At 40.5% G+C, this 16,542-nt stretch overlaps 1 protein-coding gene across 6 annotated transcripts in view; it reads left to right on the top strand.

The window, feature by feature from the left end:
* Positions 1–16,542, top strand: part of LOC309528039 (SAM and SH3 domain-containing protein 1-like) — a 540,262-nt gene that overhangs the window by 461,954 nt on the left and 61,766 nt on the right. For all 6 annotated transcript variants that reach the window (XM_082215198.1, XM_082215200.1, XM_082215201.1 and 3 more), the window contains exons 3-4: positions 3,264–3,314; positions 3,439–3,488. In XM_082215198.1, the coding sequence (XP_082071324.1) occupies positions 3,264–3,314; positions 3,439–3,488 (101 nt within the window). The remainder of the gene's footprint in view (positions 1–3,263; positions 3,315–3,438; positions 3,489–16,542) is intronic.

The raw sequence follows: 16,542 nt of genomic DNA, 5'->3' as shown, positions 1-16,542 counted from the left end.
TAGACGTAGTTAGGATTGTGCTGTAAATTCATATGTTTGAGGCTATAATTTTAAATGTACTTAATAAATGTGAGTGATCAGAGTTGTACCTGAACCTATGATGCAAATTGAAATCTTGAAGTGTGAGAAATCACCCCTTATTAAATATATTTACATGCTTCTTGTTAAGGCTTGCTAAAGTCGATCTGCTTGCTAGCTCACATGCTTTGTTGTCATACAATCCGTATACTGCATGATGCTCTCCAAAGTAACTTGAAACTTTGTTGATTCCTGCAGCAGAAGGAAAGGATATTGCTCAATAAAATAAGTAAACAGACATTACATGCAGTTCGACTTATTTGACATTTTTTTACAGCAGCCAGAATATTGTCTGCTTGTTTCTTCAGCTAATCAAATATCTCTTTTAGCAGGGAAGATTCAAGGCTTCCTTTAGCTGTAATTTTTGCAATGAAGGAAATTAGGAAGTCCACGTTTTTTGCACTCTTGAGACGGAAAGTTTACTTCAAAGCTTTGCCAAATTTGTAAAATATTTGAGAGGTCTGATTATCTACACTTCAAATAGACAGCTCTCAGAAGCTTTGGGCAGAAGCTAGTCCTTTGTTTATACATTAATTTTATACCATCATGTGAAGTTTTATGTTCGTTCACAAAATGCATTCCTGGTGCTTACCTGCAGATCCGAAGCACCCTGGGTCAAAATATAAACAAAACTGGCCGTAATTAGAATCTGAGTCCTCCAGAATGTCTTTGAATATTTGCCAAAGAAATGCTAGTTGTGTGAAATTCTAACTGAAGATACTTCTTATGCTCCCTCAAAAGTTCCAAGGAACAGGGTGGCTTTTTAGATGCAGAGACGAGAGAGATTGCTCACAGCATAAACAAGAGTAAAGAGAGACAGAGTAGAATCTGGATTTTGTTAACACAGGATGCAGCTGGTACTTTTCCCTAGGATAATTTGAGGTGGGGGGAGGCCTCTCTCCACCTTCCTTTGACAATGGAATCTACTGTGCAGTGTAAATCTTACTCGTTTATAGTCAGCTTGGGTAACCAAAGTATCCCTTAAAAGAGATGAAAGGAAAACATGAATTTACAAAGATCATATCTAGGGTAAAGCACTTACAGCACAAACCTTTTCTTTTAAATTCCAAATAAACACGGCAAAGCCAAATATTTGCTTCTCACAAGCCAGAGAACAAATTTACTTCTTATATATAGCAGCTTCTGCTGTCTCTTTGCGTGCAGTTTGTGGGTGAGGTGGCGGATAAAATGTTCCCTCTCTCTTCATTTCTATGGCAGAACGTGGCCTGAATGAGCCATTTTCTCCTTAGGTACGCTGTCGCTTCCTTCCGTTTCGGGCTTCTTGTCATGAGGAGAACCTTGCAGTGATCCGGTTGCCATTCCAGCTGGAAAGCTCATTTGGCTTTTGGTTTGGTCAAAGTAATGAAGGAAAAGGAGGCTGTGTGCATTTTATATGGAAAATAGCTCTGGAGAGAAGGGGACAGGGAGAGAACGAAGAAGCTCTAGCATTGTTTTTCCTAGTGCTTTTACTTTTGTGTTATACTTCCGGTCCTTGCTAAGTTTTTACACGTGCCTCGTTTCAACCCAGAAAAAGAGACAGTGAAAGTTCCTTAGATGGTTTCATAGGCTGCTTTGCTTTCTTGCTTCAAAATAATAGAAACCAAGCTAACCAATATGCAAAATTGAGTGCCGTTTTATACACAGTGGAATGGTGTAGCAGCCTGAATAAACTACTTGCTACTACATGTGGTCTGAGGAATTTTGACACTTGTGATTTTCCAGATATCTAAGATGTGTTATGTCAAGGCATTTACAATTACACTCTGGCCCAGTGAAGTTCCTGATACCTTCCCCCATGGTTCAGTGAAGGAGAGCCCCCCCCCAGCCATGGGTTCATATGCTGCTGCTTCCTCCCTTCTCATTCATGATTCCCTCTTCTCCTTTTTTAGAGCTTGCCATCATGCAGTGTTACGTCTGTAGCAAAGTAAATGCTTAGCTGAAGCCTGCTTCTGACCATGGTTGCAAACTCTAGTCAGAATCTAAGTATGTCTAGCTTTACCATCAGTGTTGACACAATGCTATATCATCTGAAAACATAATGCTAGCTCTGAAAAGGGAACGGAAAAAGTCATTCCCCCCCCCCCAAGAGCAGAGGAGGGAGCAGGAAGGAAAACTCAACCCCACAGGGCACTCCTGCACTCCTAATTATAGCTGGGAAATCGGAAATGTCCCATCTGCATCGTGTCTGAAAAATAACTTGACCATATTGTAATTCCTTTTCAATAGATGTACAATTGTCTTACTTGTATGTCTTAATGAGACAGGGAAAAGACAACATTAAACTAATTCCCACTCTCTGCTTAGACCTAAGGCAAGATACAAAAATCTGAGCTGAGGACAGGATTGGTGTAATGGTTGCTGACGTCACAAAGTCGTCCCCCCACTAGCAACTGGCCCCAGATAGACATTTGATAATATTGTTACAGGAATTAGCTGCAGCTGCCTGGGAACTGAAAAGAAGTGGGAAAAGAAGCAAAGTTAATTAAGTGTTGAGGTTGTAGAAGAGGACAGAGGGAAAGGAATTATTATAGAAGTGCAGAAGCTGTTCAGATCTGGGTACATAATTTATGGTGGTTACTAGTCTTGTGTTGCTTATCTGGGCCTTCATGTTGTAGAAGGAAGAGGAAGGTTGGCAGGAGAAAGACAGAAGGAACCAATTATGTGTCTTTTGGTAAATATATCTACCAATAGGGCTTGAATAGGACCGTGTCATAGTGAGCAGGTTGTCATACCAAGAAGATTAATATGGTCAAACCACCGCATCACTTATTCATCTTTCATTGCAATTTACAGTGCTGTGTACAGAACACTGAGCCATCTAGTGACCACATAATATATTGCAAGGGAAACAAAAGATAATGGAAACACTGAAAAGAAAGAGTTTGGCAGTACTAATGAAATGATGATATGTGGTTTTAGTGATATTTCAACTAAGATTACATGTTTGCCTTGTATGTTTTTTTAAAAAATAATAATAATCTGAGTTCATGTATTTGTACTAGACTAATCATTTCCAGTCAGTTCCTGAATACATCTAGATTGAGACAACTTGCTTATCTCCTAACTTCCCCATCCTAGTTGCATTCACCGTTTCTTTATTTGCTCCTTTTCTATGTGCTTCTGCTTTGCTTGTTAGTACTGCTACGCTTGTATATTACCCTAACCGGGCATCTCTTCTGTTTTAGGAGAAACCTGATGCCAGCTCTACATCCCTACAGCTGCGATCCCAGATTGAAGTAAGCACAATGGCTGCAATGATCTATTTTTGTTTCTGCCTTCAATTTGGTATTCTGCATCAGTCAGATAATAAAGCCTGCCATTGTTCAGCCTCAACTCAAAGCAATGAATCTTCTCTTACAGGAATCCCTTGGCTTCAGCAGTGTGGTATCAACACCAGAAACAGAAAGAAAGTAAGTTTTGCTCTTTCCTTGTTCATTAAATTTTACACGAACTACCAATTCGCATGAAAGTACTTTCTTTATATAACTCCACAAAATAAGTTACTAAAACAAAATTAGTACCAAACTTTTCTTTCTCTGTCTGCTAGTGTCCTTTTTTCTTTCCCTACCTTTCCCAATTTATATTGTATTCTGCCACTTCATTGTTGTTGTTTTGAACACGTTAAAATAACAATACTTGACAGGATTAAGATATGTTCCTTTTACTCTGTCCGAATAAGGGAGGGAAAAACAGAGAGCAAAGCAGATGCCTGCTTAGGCATTTTCATTCATGCTTTAGAGTTTTATATATAAGTCTCAGCCTCTGAGTTTCATACCTTAAATGTCAGAAGTTGTTGTGTCGGTAGACAGATGAGTTTCCCCTGTAACCTTAGGAAGTGTCCTTAAGGCAGCTGCACGGTAGAATATTGTCTGAAGAGGGCAAGTCATTTTAAAATTACCAGAGGTTATGGGCATTTGATGCCATGTAGAAAACTTGAGTGGCCAAAAGAGACATGATTTAGGCCTGCACTCATCAAATGTGACAGTTTGATTGATTGGTGCTAGCCTCATTCCCCTAGATGAGCAGTATTGCCTCGTCAATCCAGGCAGTTACACGCTTGTAAAATCTGCTTGCAAAAGAATGTTCTTTTACTCTTCTAGCTATAGCCATTGAACTCATCTTGTCTTTTCCTTATACAAAGTAAATGAAAATGCTTGTGTAGTTTTCTGCTAAGGCCCTTCTACACATGAATAATGTGCTTTTGATACTATGTTTGATATAAGTTGTAGTAGAATAATCTAGATATTGATGGAAATCACGTGGATCCCAAAGAAAACTGGGTATGGGATGGTGTGATTTCTAGTCTGAAGTCCTCCTTGGGCCCATTTCTGGGCCAGGGAGTGTGTGTGTGTGTGTGTGTGTGTGTGTGTGTGACTTGCTGGTGGTTGAACAGTATGATGAGTCCATTTTGAAACCTTTTTTTTGCAGAAGTAGTGTTCCCATTTTAAGTATCACAATGATACCCTTCTTTCCTTTTAGCAACTCACCCTTTAGAGGAATTTGAATTTTAGTCCACAGGTTTAAAAAAGTTGATTGTGGAAGCAAAAATCAGATCACAGCTTATCTGTCCTGCTTTGCCTCAGTTGCCCCTTTGAGGTGATTGCCTAAGTAATTACTAGAACTTTTATCTCATTTTGTAAGAATCAAATCTCCCCTAAAAGGTCACTCTACTGAAATAGTTTTAAGGAGAAAGTTATTTTAAAAATCTGTAACTGTAAAAATCTGTAAACTTCAGCTATACACTCTTCGAATTGAGCAGGGTGTTGGGTCATAAAGGTCCACAGACTGCAGTGGGGATAAGAGGCAGATATTGGTTTAAGCTATGGAAAATGTGTGAGTTGCAATCTATGCTGAATCAGTGAATCATTTCATGCCATGTAAACTCAGGTATACACTAGAGCAAGTCTTTCCTTTCTTGTGAGAAGTCTTAGCACCAAAATTTAGAAATCTTTTGGTTTCTCCTGACAGAGGAGAAATTCTCTAGAAGCTACTGGGTCACAAGGCAAGCTAGTGCTCATGAGCGACTCCATGTGATGTTGTCAGCATTTATATTACATTCCAAATGTCATCCCTAATATTCTTGTTTTGGATGCAGTGGTTCACAAAAGATGTGAGACTGCCTTTGAAATTTCGAATACTATGGCATGATGATGCAGATGAGGTACCTCTTCCCTTCCCTAAGGAATTATATCATTTATTTAAAAACTATAACTTAGTATTAGTGAATAGCTAATTTGCTAGGATATACCATGAAGGCCTCATTGGATCTAAGGGTGATAGTTTAATGTGTTTAACCTGGAACAGTCTTAATCACCTAGAAAAATGTAATTGGGGGTCTCATTTTGAAATGTGGATGAAAGGTACTGAACCTTCCCGTTCCTGCTTGTAGCTCTGCTTCCAAGCACTTTTTGCCCAGCCATTGTCACACAGAATACTGAGGATAAAAGTGCTTGGAGAAATAAGTTTTCTTTGGAAGGTTTTGCACTATTGTTTCTCTTACCAGTATTATGCCCTTCTGCTGTTAACAATCCAACACTACACACCTTTTCTATGCAGAGGGCTGGATTACATGACCCTTGGGGTCCTCTCCAACTCTCCAGTTTTATGATTTAAGGTAGATTCTGTGTTAAAGTACACAGAAAAACAACCATTGTCCAGTTTGCTTGTACGTCCCGCTGTAGTTTAGTGTAACTTTCCAATGGGCCCAAGAAATTTGGGGACACATTTCTTTGACTTGAATGTGCACACTAGCCATAACTAGTGACCATAACTAGAAGCAGCAGCAGTCATAATACACCAGGTGTTTGGCTATGCAACTGCCATAATACAGCAGGGTTTGGCTATGCAACTGCCAGCTTCTAAAGCAAGGCAGTCTTATATAGTTGAAGGAAGCCAGCAATTTATCCCATTCTGATGTGTGGGATTTTGTTTAGAAATAAATACCCTTTTCTTGTCACGGTAATGAGTGATGTGAAATTTCCAGCATGATGTTTTAGCAGAAATGCAACTGCCAGGAGCCATCTGCATGATGTAAGATTCTTGCCAGCAATTTTTTTTTTTAAAAAGTTCTTTTATATGTTTAAAAGCATGTCACTGCTGCAGAATATTTTACCAGCTGCTCCACTAGATTTGTCAAGGCTGAAGTAAAACTAGTGAGAAGAATGCAACTCGTTTTCACACTTTTAAAGGTCTGAATCGTTCATAGTAAATTCTTTAAAGGGAGTTTCCTCAAAAGTGTAGCTAATCCTGGATCACCACTGCAATTTTTAGAATGTCTATAGATCCAAGGGTTCAGTATGTGCACAGTAGCTTTAAAGTAGCTTACTGTACTGGGAAATCAGCAATGAATGGTATTTAGAGACCCAGGTGTGTATTGCCAAGTTCATTTTGCAAACTTTAAAGATTTCAGCTGCCTTTTAAAGACTGGTTGGAATGTTGGTTCTTTGAACCTGCTTTGTGTTTGTGAGCATACATGTTTGTATGTAGTTATGTTGCCAAAGGGGGGGGGGGAGCTCTGGACAGTTTTGTGTATTGTGATTTAAAAACAGGTTCTCATTCTCTTTGTTTGGAGGTAGCATTTCTCCATGCCAGCCTTCAAGTAAATAGAAGATTCTCCCCAGTTCAGGGTTGTTACCATCTGTCCAAAGCCTGTGAGAACCGAGTTGGTGGTCTTGGTCCAATTTCTACTAGGCAAATACCACAAAAGCTACCATAACACTTGGCATTAGACTAAGGGAAAACTCAACTGCCTACTGTAAAATGTTACTAAATAGGCATACAGACTGATTCGAACAGTGGAACCTCCAGAAATAAAGAAAAGCGTGTAGCATATATTGCAAGCTTCCATTGCTATAGTAACTGTCCCTTATAAAAAGGAACAGCATCTGTTTTCTGTGTATTTTCTGTGTAAGTATGGCTGTTAATGAATGTGAGATTCATAATAGGATGTACATTTTTCATTGTGAAAGAAAATTGGAGAACTTTCCCAGAACACTGATTAATTTTGCGTGCAACTACAAGTGTAACTTTGTTACAAAGGGATCCCCCTTGTGATATCTTGAAAGTGACAGCAGCTCTCCTGCAGTTGTTTACTCAAGGAAAGGAGAAGAGATCTGGTGATCACTGTGTATTTGGCAGGAAATCCAGGTCAAACCAAGTCAAACCTTCTGCATCCTGTCTTTCATCCTGTTTTTAGCAGGGGAAGAGGACAGTGTATTTCCCCCTACTTTGGGGAATACATTTTGGTTTGATTCAAAATAAACCGATCTAAGCAGGCTACTTCCTGCAGCCTCTAAAACTGAAGGTATTACAAGCAGAATAGGGAAGCCAAAGCAACTGTTTTCTTTTGATCTTCTTGGGGCATTCAGGAGACCCATTTAGTTAACTTAAAAGACAACTGTCACCAGAATGTGAATTTGCACAGCATACACTGGGTGTTTAATCACTCTCTGAACCCAACTCTTTGTCAGTGTAACAAAAACAGTTAAACCAGGGAGGTTTCGTGATATAATTGCAAACTGAACTTTGACACCCGTGTTTCCTTATCTATCAAGATACACCAAAGGCCTTTCTGCTGAATTTATTATAAATTTATTAGAGACACTTTACACCATAGTCCAGGGATAATTTTGAGCGATTTGTCCCTTGTGGGATGTTGCAGAGTGGCATGGTTATGAATGGTCTCTGTGCACTCTGAACAGTGGGACATTTTTGAGCAGCTTTGCATTTCAGACCATGGGAGCTTCTGTGTCTTCATCAGCTGTGAGATGTGCTCACTGCTGCAGCTGTTTTGAAAGTGTAAAATCATCATGCTGTGCACTGGTCTTGTGTACATCTCATGATGAACTACTCAGCCTGAGTGCATGCCCTGTGATATGATCTCTAGCCAGAGGGAGGAGTTTGATGTTATGATTTGAATCTGCAACTAATTTGGTTCTTGTATTAGCTCCAATGTTGTTAACGAAGGAGTCAGTACAGCAGAGTTGGTATACTTGCTAATTTAAATGACTGTGAGTCTCAGCAAGCAGGCTATGTGCTTCCCTTTGTAAAGGAATAATTCACATAGTTTTTAAAAGTTTATTGTCTTGGATGCAATTTTAACAAACCCCAAAGCAGTACTGCAACTTGAGATCTAATCCAATGGGGCAATGTGGGGTTGCCATATATGTACACCCGGTAATTTTTTGTTCCCCCACCCATGATACCACATCAGATCTTTTCACTTCAAAAAGCTGCCCCTTTCATTACTCTCCAACATTCTATGCAGCAGGAGGAAGTTGGAAAGGAAAATTAGCAAGCCCTGTGTATATGTACAGAAGCATTTCCTATCCTCAGCCAAATTTCTATGGGTCCCAGTCAGTGTTCAAAACTCCCATTGTTCTAGGTGCATTTTGTGACAGGGAATTTCATTAATACAAGCAGTTTCTGAGCTCTGAGAGCAGTACTGCACCTAAGTTTTTAGATTAAAACTGCCACTGCAGGAACGAAAGGAGAACCTTTTTCTGCCTCCCCACTTCCAGCCACTCTCTGAGGACTGGAGAAGGGGCCCTCATAAGAATATTAAAGGGGATGGGCCAGGGAAGTATGGCTTTGATTTTTGCAGTCTTCAGATGAGGATTAGACCATGTGAAAAACGAATATAAGATTTTAGCTGCAGTTAATTCATTTTCAGCTTTATATGCTTGTTATTTAAAAAGTGGACCTAAACACTTCATTGCAGAACCCATAACCTAGGTTTAAAGTGCCATTTAGCTCCTAGCTTTCATATCTCAGTTTCTAACACTGGTCCCAGTATAGATCTCCAAATCATTCTTACATTTATATGCAGTTTCTCTATCAATACTCATGTGCACAGGTCACCTGATTTAAACAATGGACTTCCCAGAATTCTAAAGATAAGACTGCTGATCTTATTGTGGTTAATGTCCAGACTGCAGTCCTAATCTAGAAGGATGCTGAATCAGTACTCTGGGTGATATTATCAGTTGAGTGGTTTAAGTACTGTCATGTTTGATTCTAGCAGATTGTCACAGCAACCAAATTAACTATGACATTTTACTATGAGCTCATCTGTAATAAGCCAGAATAACGACAGTGATGAGAACTGCAAAGCAAAGAAAGGCCAAAGGCCAAAGCAAGGAAAAAGGAAAACTCTGGTATGAAACTTGGCTTTTAATCTAGAGAATGAATGCTTCCTCTTGGCTTTGTTAACTGCTATAAACTAGATTAAAGAGAGGAGGGGAGAGCAGTCTTCCTCAGACTTAGTTAAACTTGTTCCAAAGCAAAATGGTGTTTTGTTGGGGGGGGGGAGAAGAGATGGAGTGTTATGTTTGAGGCTAAATTTCATTGGTGGCCAAATTATTCATGCTGCTTGCAAATAATTTCCCTGAGAGAAGTAGGGCAGGAAACTCCCACAATAACATTCACAATGGGAGAGAGAAACCAGCCAAACAGTGCTTGTGACATGTGACAAGCCAGACCAATGTGCCTCTGAGCAGCTGAAGGAATGTTTCCTGGCAATTGTTCTCAGAGAAACGAAAGCCTCCTTTCAGAAGAATGTAGAGCTTGTTGCTGCGAGTTAATGCTGTTTGTCAAGACCCAAACACATTTGTAGATGGTGATGGGCTGTGTACCTTGTGCCAAGCCGGTCTTTCTGCCTGTATATTTTCAGACACCAAATCTGCTTTTGTGTGTGCCTCCCTCAGCTTTAGAATCTACTGTTTACTGGCCTCCCTTTTTTACACGCTTCCTGGTGATCTTCATGTATTAACAGATAGTTCAGTGTTCCCCAACCTAGCCCTTTCTAGATGTTTGGAGCAAGAAGGCTGCTGAGGTTTTACCCCTTCCTTTTTCATCTCTGGTCTTCAGGCAACCTTTGCCAAAAAGAAGCTCACCTCCGTAATCTGGAGGCAGGTCTCAGCTGGCCAAGAAAATTCCAAAGTGGTGCTCTGCCCTTTGATTTCAAGCAGGGAGACCGGACAGGGTCAGGCAGTACTAGTTTTGTCACTAGAATGGGTCGACGCAGTCCAGACTCTGCTCTCATGCAAACCGCAATTAACTCTGCCAGTCATTGGATATATTGCCCATCATCACTGGAGGGACAGAGGGCAGAAGTGAGTAACCTCCCAACCCCAGGCCTCAAGCCTCCATCAGCTCTTGAGCTCTGGTGGAGAGTGCATGGCTCCACCTAGAGATCCTTGCCTGGGTCAGGCACCTGGCCCCTCAAGAACCAAAGGTTTTACAGAAAGAGGAAAAAATGCAGCAGTTCCAGGTGTGAGTAACTAGATCTAGATGTTACTGCACTCTTCACATTAGTGTAGTTCTCTCTCAGTGTCCCATGTAAGTGGCGGCACGTAATTCTGCCAGAGGTGGAACAGAAGTATGGGCAAAAAGCACTTATTGTCTTCCTGTTCTCTGAGTCATACAGTCCTTGCCCAGTCTGAGCATAGAGAATTGCCATGGATTGCCAGCAGCCCCCTCAGTGATGGGAGAATAGAAGGCCTCCAGGTGCAACTGTGGATGATATTTCCTACTGCTCATCTTTCTATGGGTGCTTCAGATTTATCTTCTCAGAGTGGGCTCAGCTTTGCTACAAATACTTTCTGAGGTATGCAAGTTCCTTTGGGAGATTATCTCAGTTTTGGTTCTCATAAAGCAGTTCTTGGAGGTGAGATTGTAATGGAGGATGTTTGGAATTACGAAGTGGGTTGTAAACTGCTTCCTTTTATTCAACTTCAGCCCAATTTTCTCAACACAGTGTCTCGGGACAATTTCTTTTGTAAGGCCCAGAGCTTCCAGGATATCTTTCTGAACCTGAATGAGAGATGGAGATCTTTGTCGGCCTCCACTCAACTCAAGAATGATAGAACATATTGATCTTCATCTATTGGTGTGCCTGATATCTGCTTTGGACCTAGTTTTTCTTCAGTATTTGGTCAATTCCTATAAGGCCTCCCTAGTTGTTGCTTTTTAAAAATATTGGCTCTTCCAACTTTTCATACATGGCTTGAAGGAGACAAAGAAAAATCCTGTTCTTTTCCTGCCGATTGTCATGCCAGTGAAGGGGGTTTTCCCTATGTTTTCTGTTTTGGACTAGAGACTTATAGATGCAATATAGATACCATACTAGAAGCCAGGTTCTGTGATATTACTCATGATCAAGGATGCTGTGAACTGATGGGACCTGCTTCCACTGTAAAGTAAGCACAATCAATATGGCTACCTCTCTGTTGCCTACATAGGGGGGGGGGGACAAAACAAAACAAAACAAAGGCAGTGCCATGTTTGTAACTGCTGAGAAAGTTTTGACCTGCTGAAAGAGCCATTGCTATGGAGACCTAATGACAAGATAATTGAATGGAACCTCTCTGCTTTCCATGTTTCTCACACTGATGCTAGCAGGGTCAGAGCCCCTCAGACTTGCATTTCCCTTCAGGTCCATGCAAATCTTTATTGGACTAAAGACCCATTTTCCTCACAGTGTCATCCCCCCTTAAATAAATTATCTTGAAGTCAGTCAGCTCCTCTCATAAAGGTGTCAGTTTTCACAGTAGTTTAGTCACTGGGCATTGTGTAAAGCAGGCATATAAACAAACCACCTTCAAAGGAAGCAAGCAAAAGGCTTTTGTATTGGTGCATTTTGTGCTCCAAATATAAGCAATAACTTTATACCAGGCTATCTGTTCCATTTGGTTTGTAAATAGATGCTGGGAAGGGAGAAGAGAGTATAATTTTATGGGCGGTTTTTAGTAGCTGTCTAATTTTTAGGACCACATTATGCACCTGTGCTATTTGCATTCAATAAATAAGATCTGGGTATATTTTAGAGCACATCTGTATTTATCATTCTTAATAGCAAAATAAAAACCAATCAGGATAATCTTATTCTCAGTTTCTCTTTGTGTTGCTGGGGAGGGGGGGAACCAATGACCTTTCCGATCTAAACAGCATGTTCATAAAAGCAGCACACATGGTGGTGTTTGTTTCCATTTACTGTTCTGCATATTGCAGAAGCACAAGGCTATTTTATATTTCAGGTCACAAATGGACTCCGTGCCTTATAAAGTCAGCCACTGTGTATGCAAAATAAACCCCACAGATGCCTGACACAGACTAGAACGAGGACAGGCCTGATGAAGTTAAAGCTTTACTAACTCACTGAAAGGAGAGCCAGAAAATAGTGTTTACACCGAAAGTAGCTTTCCCTTTTATCTGTGTGCAATGCACTCAGTCTGTAGAGTGCACCCCACTGCCAGGATCACCAGACTTTTGAAAAGGAAGTTATGAAGATTGGAAATGGGTCACCATAGCAGTGAGGTGTGTGGCATCCACCACGGCAACCCAATGGAGGATCATTTTGGGCCTGCTATCAAAACAGTATTCTTTTTTCTTCTTTTCTCATTCAGTTTGACCATTTGTTGGACCATAACTAGACAAGACCAGCTTTGCTGGAATGTACTCTGTGGTCTAAAAGTGAAGCTTTGCAAAAAAAAAAATCTGGTTGTATCCCAGGTCATATGTTTGCCATTTCCAAGGAACCTGCTGCATCTTTCTTTCAACATCTCCTCTTTCACTTATCAAGTTTTGGGGCATGGATCTAGAAATAATGTTGACATTAAAGCATGAGATTAAAGTTATGAACATTTTTAATGGATTTAATTTCACACCAGAACTAGAATCTGGTAGTAAGCAGATCTCCTTATCGTGGTCTGTAATTGGCCATCTATTCTATGTCGTTCTTCCTTACATGAGTCAGTATCTGTAGAGCCCTTTTACTATGTGCGTCGGAGTGCATTTCATTGGGAAGTCTGCTAATGAAGCTGTACATCAGAGCATAGCAAAACCAAAGGGCCAAAGCCATGGAGTAATGGCATTTGGCTGCTTTTCAGACATGCAGTGCTGAAACTTCTGCCAAGTGTCACTGCATCATTAAGTTTCAGAGCGAGTTGTCAGTCCATGAATGGAAGAACACAAATTATGTCTGGTGTGTGTTCATAGAGAAGCTGCAGGTTCAACACAGTCAGAGCAGCATAATTGTCAAATCAAACAATAAGGCCATTTTCAAATGCCATAAATTCCTCATCCCACATATTTAAGGAAAGTAATAATTAATCATTCACACCTTGGGCAAGACTTGAAGGCAAAATACTTTATAGAATGCAAAGTCAAAGGTGCTTTCCCTCCCTCCAGCAAACATTGCTGTATACAAGTGTGAAAAGGAATGGGAGAAATATACAACTGGTACATGCCTTCTAGATAGGAAAAGTCATATTTTGCTTTCTAGCAGCTACCAGTGGGCTTTTTAGAAACAATGAAGGCAGCTGGTGTATTGTAGTAGCTAAGACATTGAGCTGTTAACCCAAAAGTCCCTGGTTCTGATCTTGCCTCTGTCACAAGTTGATTATGATCATTTCCCCCCATCCATAAGCACCAACTTGAGCAGAAGATTGGAAAGGCTGATGATGCACACGTGATGTCAAGAGGAGCCAGAGGCGGAGCTGAACATGGGGGTGGCACAGTTTCAGTGGTCCTTCTCCCAATGCTTTGCCTCCTCCTCCGACACTGGTCCAGGGCTCCTTCCCCCTACCTTTCTCCTGTGTGGCAAGAAGCTGAGTGTGACAAAACATGTGGTCAGGTCTCTGCCCCCAGAAGAATTCTTTTGGGGGGATGCAATGGACCAGAGCCCCCTAGAGTTGGCACCTATGAAATCCGCCCCTGATTGTCCTTAACATGGGGTGGGGGGTATTTTCTTGGAGGGACTGAAAGAACCTGGGTCCCTTAGAGCTGGTGCCTGTGCTCCCACCCAAATCTTCAATATGGACATTATAATAAAAACATACTTATAGGTTGTTATAAGTACATCTGATAATTATATATCTGGTATGGTGTATGAGAAATGTTCTCACTTTAAACAGTAACAAGTATTCAGAGATGTACTGAACGTGGAGGTTCCATTTATCTGCCATGGGTGTTAATAGGCTTATCTTCCATAGAATGGTTTTAAGCATTTTTTTTTAAAAAAGCCATCTAAGGTTGAGCATAAAATTTACATGCAGTTAAATTCTGCCTCTCATGAAACTCTTTAAATCAGCAGTGGTCAAGGATGATAGGAGCTGGAAACCAACAACACCTGAAGAGCTACAGATTCTCCATCCCTACTTTAAATGGTTAAAAGCCAATATATTTTCTAGCTGCTGAACAAACTTCTGTTCTGTCTGCTTTCTGTGTGCTTTCCCAGACTTCCACCCCCATTGTATCAAAAGGGCAATGAATCCCCATATTAATATATAAGTTGTATATTCTAAATCATAGTACACTTTTAGTGACAGAAGTATCCTGTTTTCCATACTTTGCAGTATTATGGGATAAAAATTCAGTATAATTCCTGCAAAGTGTTCTAATACCTTTTTTGGGGGATAGTGGGGATTCTTTAGGGAAGTTTTTAATGTCTGATGCTGTACTGTTTTTAATATTCAGTTGGAAGCCGGCCAGAGTGGCTGGGGAAACCCAGCCAGATGGGCGGGGTATAAATAATAAATTATTATTATTATTCCTATAGCTGTTGTATAGTTGCTGTAGTGAAGTTCAAGTAGCATGATGCTTTGTGGCTGTCCCTTCCTTTCCTGTTTCTCCTGTCTGTGGCACCATTTTTATTGTTTTAATAGCCTGTTGATGTGATTGTGAATGTACCTGCATAACCTGAAAAGCTGGAAGTTAAGGTTTTTATATTACTGATAGTGACCCTGAAGAGCGGGGTGGGGTGCCGGATGAGATGCATTCTCTAGGGTGATGTCTGTACATCTCTCATGATCAAAAGTACAAGAACCCCAGACAGGAGCAGTCTGGGATGTAGGGTGAAAGCACAAACTTGTTGAACAACATTTGCAGGACCAGATAGGAAATTAAAGTACATGAATGTTCACAAAACCCCCGAGTTTTATAAATATACCTCATTACACTCCTATATATATATATTTGTGCTCCAGGGGCCTATCTAAAGGCTGCTATATATTTTCTTCTGTGCCTGTTTGTTCCTAACAATCAAGCACTTGGCTGCTAGTGCTGTGAACCCACCCAAGCCATTAATTTTCCTTTTACAAGCTCTCCCGTGTGTAAACTGCATCAGTAAGGAAACTAGCAATGGCCCCCTTCCAGCATGCACCTGGTGCAGCCCAGATCTGGAATTTGGTTGCATCAGTTGGCTGGCTGGCTCGGATTAAATTTCTAATCAGACTGAAGAAGAAAGATGATTTGCCATATCCGAAACACTGCTGTTACTGCCTTTGCTTGGGTGAATTTACTGAATCAAAATTAAACTTCATGCTATCGTTTCCCCTTTCATGATGTCCCTGCAAATTGATGATTATGTTTTTCATGCTTATAAACTGTTGGCCTCTAATCACTTGGATCATTTACAGTGTGCACTGGTCTAAAACAAAATACAGTTTGGTTTCTTCTTGGAGCTTTTGTTGATCAAAAACACTGCAGTGCCCTCTACTGCTAATCCTAGAAAGTGCAGATCAGATGGGTTTGCAAAGTCAAACTCTGAGTGTGTAGTTAAGCTTTGAAGCACATTCAAAGTAAAATGTTCATCTTGTTTTCTGAAGAGATCTCTCTCTCTCTCTCTCTCTCTCTCTCTCTCTCTCTCTCTGGAATAGAGACTTCAAATCCTTGTTTTTTCTCCAAGACAGAGCTGTTCCACCAGGCCTTTGGTCAGGGCGCAGCCTGACCCCCTCCTCTGGCAATCTGCACAGAATTTTGCTTAATGGTTGCCATCAATTTGATTTTAATTAATTTTTATAATGAAAGGTTTTTAGAATGTTGGATTATTTTGATTGTTGTTAGCCGCCCTGAGCCCAGCTTCTGCTGGGGAGGGCGGGGTATAAATAAAATTTATTATTATTATTATTATTATTATTATTATTATTATTATTAAGCTTGGTAGCAATAATAAACCACTTTGCAGCCAGGTGTAAACTTAAATTGAAGAATGTAATTATTATTAGTATCATTACCATTATTTCTATTTCTAATTTTAATGCTATTTATTTTCATATATTGTAAACTGCCAGCCCACAAAAAGTGATGATTTTTTGCATTAATGAATGCTACAGTTTGCCGCAGTAGTCGGAAGGCAGAGTTAGATGCACAGCATAGAATATATTACCACTTGGTAGAAGTGTTGTATTAATTTTCTATGTTGACAGCCTGGGGAGGGAGGGGGAGAGGAGAGGACATTCTTTGGCACATTTCCCCCTTTGACCCTGTAACTTTAACTCTTTTGTTCTCCATACATATTTTTCTGCATCAGTCACAAGAAGCTTGTTTCAGAGCATTCAGGCTGGAGCTGAGCTAATGCCATTGTTTAAGTGTGGCTGGTGCTGAGATACAGTTTCTCTTGCTGGCTTCAGTGTGCATTCATAAGAAAAGGAGCAGGGAGGGGGCATTTGATGCTTCAGATCCTGA

Source organism: Podarcis vaucheri (genome assembly GCF_965113315.1).
Source record: "Podarcis vaucheri genome assembly, chromosome: 3".
NCBI lineage: Eukaryota > Metazoa > Chordata > Lepidosauria > Squamata > Lacertidae > Podarcis > Podarcis vaucheri.
This window is presented reverse-complemented; position numbering and strand designations above follow the sequence as displayed.